The sequence below is a fragment of the Apaloderma vittatum genome, unplaced genomic scaffold (assembly GCF_000703405.1).
Source record: "Apaloderma vittatum isolate BGI_N311 unplaced genomic scaffold, ASM70340v1 scaffold364, whole genome shotgun sequence".
In the NCBI taxonomy this organism is placed as follows: Eukaryota; Metazoa; Chordata; class Aves; order Trogoniformes; family Trogonidae; genus Apaloderma; species Apaloderma vittatum.
Genome location: NW_009713022.1, coordinates 84,206 through 89,710, shown reverse-complemented (window position 1 = coordinate 89,710; position 5,505 = coordinate 84,206). Strand labels below are relative to the sequence as shown.

At 42.8% G+C, this 5,505-nt stretch overlaps 1 protein-coding gene across 1 annotated transcript in view; it reads left to right on the top strand.

The window, feature by feature from the left end:
• Nucleotides 1–1,981: 1,981 nt before the first annotated feature.
• SLC25A36 (solute carrier family 25 (pyrimidine nucleotide carrier ), member 36) overlaps nucleotides 1,982–5,505 on the top strand; it is a gene marked incomplete at its 5' end in the record, with an annotated part of 16,629 nt that continues 13,105 nt past the window's right edge. The window contains 2 exons of the mRNA XM_009868182.1: nucleotides 1,982–2,160; nucleotides 4,644–4,721. Coding sequence (XP_009866484.1) covers nucleotides 1,982–2,160; nucleotides 4,644–4,721 — 257 coding nt within the window. The remainder of the gene's footprint in view (nucleotides 2,161–4,643; nucleotides 4,722–5,505) is intronic.

Here is a 5,505-nt window from a genome sequence, read left to right as displayed (position 1 = left end):
TTGAAGAATGCAGGCCAAGCTTTTTTTGCTCCTGCTTTCTTCCCCCTTCCATAGTATTGATCTCATTAATATAAACCGCATCACGTGCTTTCTCGTGCTGTTACTGTTGCTTGAAAACAAGTCTGTGCGTAACCTGTCCAAAATCAATTGCAGAAAGATCTTTGAGGGAGTAGGCTCGAGAGGATCAGAAACAACGGTCTTGCAGGAAGAAGAATAAAGCCAACTCCCTAGCTTACCATTAGAAGAATAAGCAAGCCAATTGCTCCTTCAGAGATGTTTTAAACCTGCTACTCTAAAAAGCTGTGCCAGTCTGTTACAGCATGTGTATCACAGGCACTGGAAGGCTGAGTTCCACCTTCCCTTTTTCCAGACTGACAAAGAAATGTGATTTTTTTCCTCAAAACTTGAACTCTGAAGCGTAGACTGCAGTCTAATGTTGGAGTTTGGGGTAGGAAGTTTAGGATTAGTAACAGGATACCTCTAGGTCATTAGGTTTAAATGCAGCATCAAGTGAACATCATCAAAAATTATCCTGCTCTGCAGCTAGTTGGTATTGTCAGTTAGTTCACACAGATCAGGGGTTTAGGATGCCGTGCTGACAACTGCCGTTATTTCTGGTGTTCTTTGCAGCTCAGAAGAATCAACAGACTAAAAGCTGCCTTCCTGTGGAAGTTTATAGGAGATCTTGAATCGTGCTACTACTCCTCATTTGTACTGAGCTGTCCTTGGAAGACATGATTTAAAAAATACTGGTGAACAAGTGTTACAGCTTTTTTAAGGTTTTGAGGGTGATTGAGCCGCTTAAAACAGCTGATAACTGCCGTATCAGGATCGAATACCAGCTATCGTTACTGCAACAGAGAAGTGAACGTGGGGCCCCTTGAGTTTGGTATGAGTTGTGTTTGTGTGTTAGTGGATTTCAGACCGAGTTTGTGGTAGCATTAATTAATATGCTAATTTAAATCTGGGGTGGGTTTTTTTTGGCAAGGGGACTTCTGCATTGTGGTTTTCTGTTTTGTTTTCCTATGGATGCATTTAGTGTCCTGGTCATAGTTTTAAGTAAGGTATTTGGTAAAGTTAAGAGCACTGATCTCAAAAAAGGTTCAAGAGAAGCACTTTCTGTAACGGTAATACCAAGGAATTTGGAACCAAACTTTGTGCATTTGATATTTTTCCCTCAGAGGCACTATATGATCATAGCTAAACAGATAGGAGTGTAGATATTAAATTAGTTATGGACCAGACAAAGAATCCTCTGAGCAGAGCTGCGTTCTGCTCCAGCAGGATGGGAGGAGCTCCAGTGTCAGCACAAGTCCTGCACGGCTTGTCCTGGCTTGCTCACAGAAATGGGTGGCAGATCGAAGCAAAATTGGCAAGTTTTCACCTGATTAGCTGCTTGCAGCTCTTCTGTCTTCCCAGGTTCTACTCTAGTGCATCTAGTCTGTGTTGCTGTAGTAGGCAGAGCTTGGGAAAAGCTCAGTTGCTGCCCAAAATACAAATGGAGTTTTGAAAGTGCCTTAAGTATTTGAAATAGATCAAATTGCCACGCTGCAGTTCACGTATGAAAAAAGATTGCATAAGTCTTTTCTACGCCAAAGGATTTTTGGCACCCTGTTTGTGGTCAGGAGCGTACTAAACGTTCAAAAAAAAAGTTAAATTTTACCGTGAGAAGTGAAACATTTGAGATACTGAGCTACTTTCCAGAACTGTTTTGAACATCATGTACTGAAGACTGCACCTTCATTACTTCAAGAAACTTTGTTTTTGTCTAAATTTCCTCACCAAGTTCTGGGGTTAAACTGACATGACAGTTCGCTTGCCTTCAAGGGTGAATAGTTGCAGAATTGTCACACGTGTTCCTTCTTCACCTTGTGCAGTTTTTTCTTCACCTTTTGCGGTTCGACTGTGTTGAGTATAATGTTAGTTCTGTGTGGATGTGTCCTTCAGTTTTTTTGCAGCTAATGTGATGATCTGATTTTCCTTTCGCAGATGTGGAGGTACGGTTGGTGCAATTCTGACATGTCCGCTGGAAGTTGTGAAAACGCGGTTGCAGTCCTCCTCCGTGACTCTCTACATCTCTGAAGTCCATCTCAACACTGTGAATGGGGCTGCTGTCAACCGAGTAACCAGAGTTTCTCCGGGACCTCTCCACTGTTTGAAGTGGGTGTACATGTTACTAGGCTTGGGGGTTATTTTGGAGGGGGTTGTTGGACAAATCTGTATGAAAGACCTGGACTCCTAGGTCTTAGCTCATACGTATTTTGCCTTGTAACTAAGTTTCACATCCCGCTTTTCTGAATGTCCTTCCTGATTGAGTTTGTACCTTGAGTTAGCCAGAGCATATATAGTCTTTACAATTCATGGCTCCAAACTGCAGCCCCAGAACCTCACTGGCTTAAGTGGCGGACTCTGTTTTCATCCTGAAAAAGTGTTTGCTTTAAAGCTATCCTTAAAACCTGAAATTGCTTGGGCTTCCCAGGAAGTGAATTCAGACTGAGGTAGAGATAATCCATGCAGAACTTCATGGTGGAGTTTATTTGGCTGAGTGGTGGGTTTGGTTTTGGTTTTTTTTCTTTTTTTTGTAGTTTTGTTTGTTTAATCTGCCTCTTAGACATGTTGTTTGTTTACCTGTGATACAAGAATGTGTATCTTCTGCTTTTATTTGCTTAGATGTATTTTCTTCCAGGTCAGTACCAAATAACTGAGGGGCTGAGTAACTTTTCTAGGCTTCAAGTTTTTATGTATAGTAAATACGAAAACATCCCAAATGATGCAGCAATGAAAGTATGTAGGTGCAGGACATAGTTATCTTTCGTTAAGGGACTAGGACTGTTGCGTGGGGCAATCAAGCTGGATCCCTCTGTCACTCTCATGCCTTTACTGTCACTTGATATTTTTCTGACTCAGAGGTGCCAGGGTCTGGTTGTCTTTTCTCCTACCAAATTGTGCGTAGTGCTCTGAGGCTCACAGTGTGCAGTCTAAAAGCAGGCTGAATCAGGCACATGATGTCAGAATCTCGGTTAACTCACTGCTGAGAAATCAATTCTGCATCTTAAGTGTCAACAGAGGTGACTTCAAAGGCATTTCTGTCAGGAAGCAAACTCAGAAGAACTGGTACAAGTGACTGAATTCTCTGGCAGCGAAAGCAAATTCCCTCTTTCTTTAAATATCTGCGGTGTATATCATATTGCAGGTGCTTCTCATAATTAACCTTGCTGAGTTTAAATATGAGGTCTTGATAATGGAAATCTGACCGGCCTCCCAGTGCAGACTCCCCAAGCAGGTCAGCCGAGACAGTACAGTGCTCTTCCATGGATTTGCCATTTATTGCTTTCCCTAAATAGTGCAGGCCCTGGGATCGGCTCTTTCGTGCAAAAAGTGTGAATGCAGAAGAGCTCGGTAACTACCACCATGATCATCCTGTCTGCTGCAACTCCTCTTCAACTCTTTGTTGCTCTGTCACGTTTTGGGACACTGTAGATCCAGGAAGAAAGATCCCAAATAGACCTGGTAGACTTCACTCCCGAGTTTCTCTTAAGGCCCTGAGGTTCCTGCTGCTTTGTGTGTACATGTGTGTGTTAAATGTGCATATATACATGTGTGTAACACGTGATGTGGTGATGGTAGTGATTTTTTTTATTTGAAGTGGACACAGATCATGTTAATTGGGTTCAGCTTTGCTGTGATCTCATGCTGTGCCCATGTTGAGCTCTGGAATATGGTAAGATTATTTTTTTTGAAAAATTCCTTCTGTGAGGAAGAATGCTTTCAGGATGACAGATGTGTCTAATTTGTGAAGTCATACCTAATTTTTACAGGTGCAAAGCTAAGAGACTGCTGGACACCTTCTATGCCAGCATTCCCTAAATAGTGATGGTAACTGTGCCGAGCCATCATTTTTGTTTCGCTCACTGTAGACAAATACAAACTTCCAGTTTGATTTAGCAGCAGAACTATGGTGAAACAGCTCCGGGAAATCAGAATGGGTTTGGAATTTGCTTCAGTGCTATCGATGGCTTTCACTTGTTTGCTCTGATAGTAGATTCCAGCCAAAATCCCCATCTGTACAAAAGTAGTTTGCTTTATTGAGTAATTGACTCGTCATTAACCTGCATGTCTCTTTGAAGAAGATCTATAGGAAGAACTATTTGTGTGTATTGGCCAGTAGTTCAAAATCAATAAGCAGAGAGTTCTGTTTTGCAACATCTAGTGAAGTAGTTGAAAATTAACTTTAATTCTGGTTCTAAAGCAATTGCAGTCTTAAACTGATGAGAGGGAATCTGCCAGGCTCAGGGAAGGGCCGCTTGTCACGTGGGAGGTTCCCGTTTCCTTTTACTCTGGTCAGTTAATTGCTGTATCTTACAGCGAGGATAAAGATAAGAGTGGGTTCCAAGTTTAATGCTTAGTGGATGTAAATCATCTCTGTGGATGAGGGAGGCAGGACTTTGTATCTGAAAGGCTGCTTTTCCCTAATTTCTCACGTGAAACTTCAGGTACTGTTGCAATCTTGGAATGCCGACTCTTGGAAATGACTCTTTGTCATTATGAAAGCTTTTCTCAGACTAAAGCAATGTAGTTGTGGTGGTCAACATGTACTTCAAATTTGATGCGAATATTTAAGTGTTGCTTTTTTTGTTTTCTAGGATGATCTTGCAAAAGGAAGGTCCTCGTTCTCTGTTTAGAGGGCTGGGTCCTAATTTGGTCGGCGTTGCTCCTTCCAGGTAAATACAAATATGTACAGAAAATTCTCTCATTTTGATGAAATTGAGGTTGCCGAATGCTATTTAAGAGATTTAAGGTTTATTTGCGGGGAGTTTTGCATCTACAGTTGTAAATATTTAATAGCAAATACCCTTTGGCTCCTGGGGTGATATAATTGTCTGGGAAATCAGGCTGCTCGTGTGTTTTGCAGCTCCAGTCGCACACTCCTGCACCAATGCTCTCACCATTTGCTATCCTATATGCTACTACAATAGGATTTCCTATCCTGTACTACCTCTTATGCAGAGTTTTGCCCAGTTAGGAAGGAAAATGCTTAAGCACTTGCACATGTAAGCAGGGAGCTTGTACCTTTGAAAATACAAAGGTGAATCTAGCTTTTAGTTCATCCATCATCCTCCGGAAGCAATTGTGGGGACGTAGCCTCAAAACACGGGATCTTCCTTCCTGAACTGAAGCGCAGGCGGCTCTCCTCCTGCAGGAGGAAGCCTGGTGGGAAAGTTCCCCAAGGGCAAGGCTGGGTAGGATGCCAGCACCTCTCAGGTGTCCCAGAGAAAGCAGATCAGCAGTGGGCCGGCCTGTGAGGGGTGCTGAGCCCGTGTTGGTGGCTGAAGATGTAAATCTGGGGTACTTGGCAGCAGTGTTGCTGCTGTCACTTCTCCGCATCGGCACGAATTCTTGAGCTGCTCGGCTGGTGTTGGCAGGCAGAGTGAGGGGCAGGTTATGCCAGAGTCTGAATTGTTCCTCACACCCAAATGTTGGCCTAAGTTGAGTCCGAAAATAGGA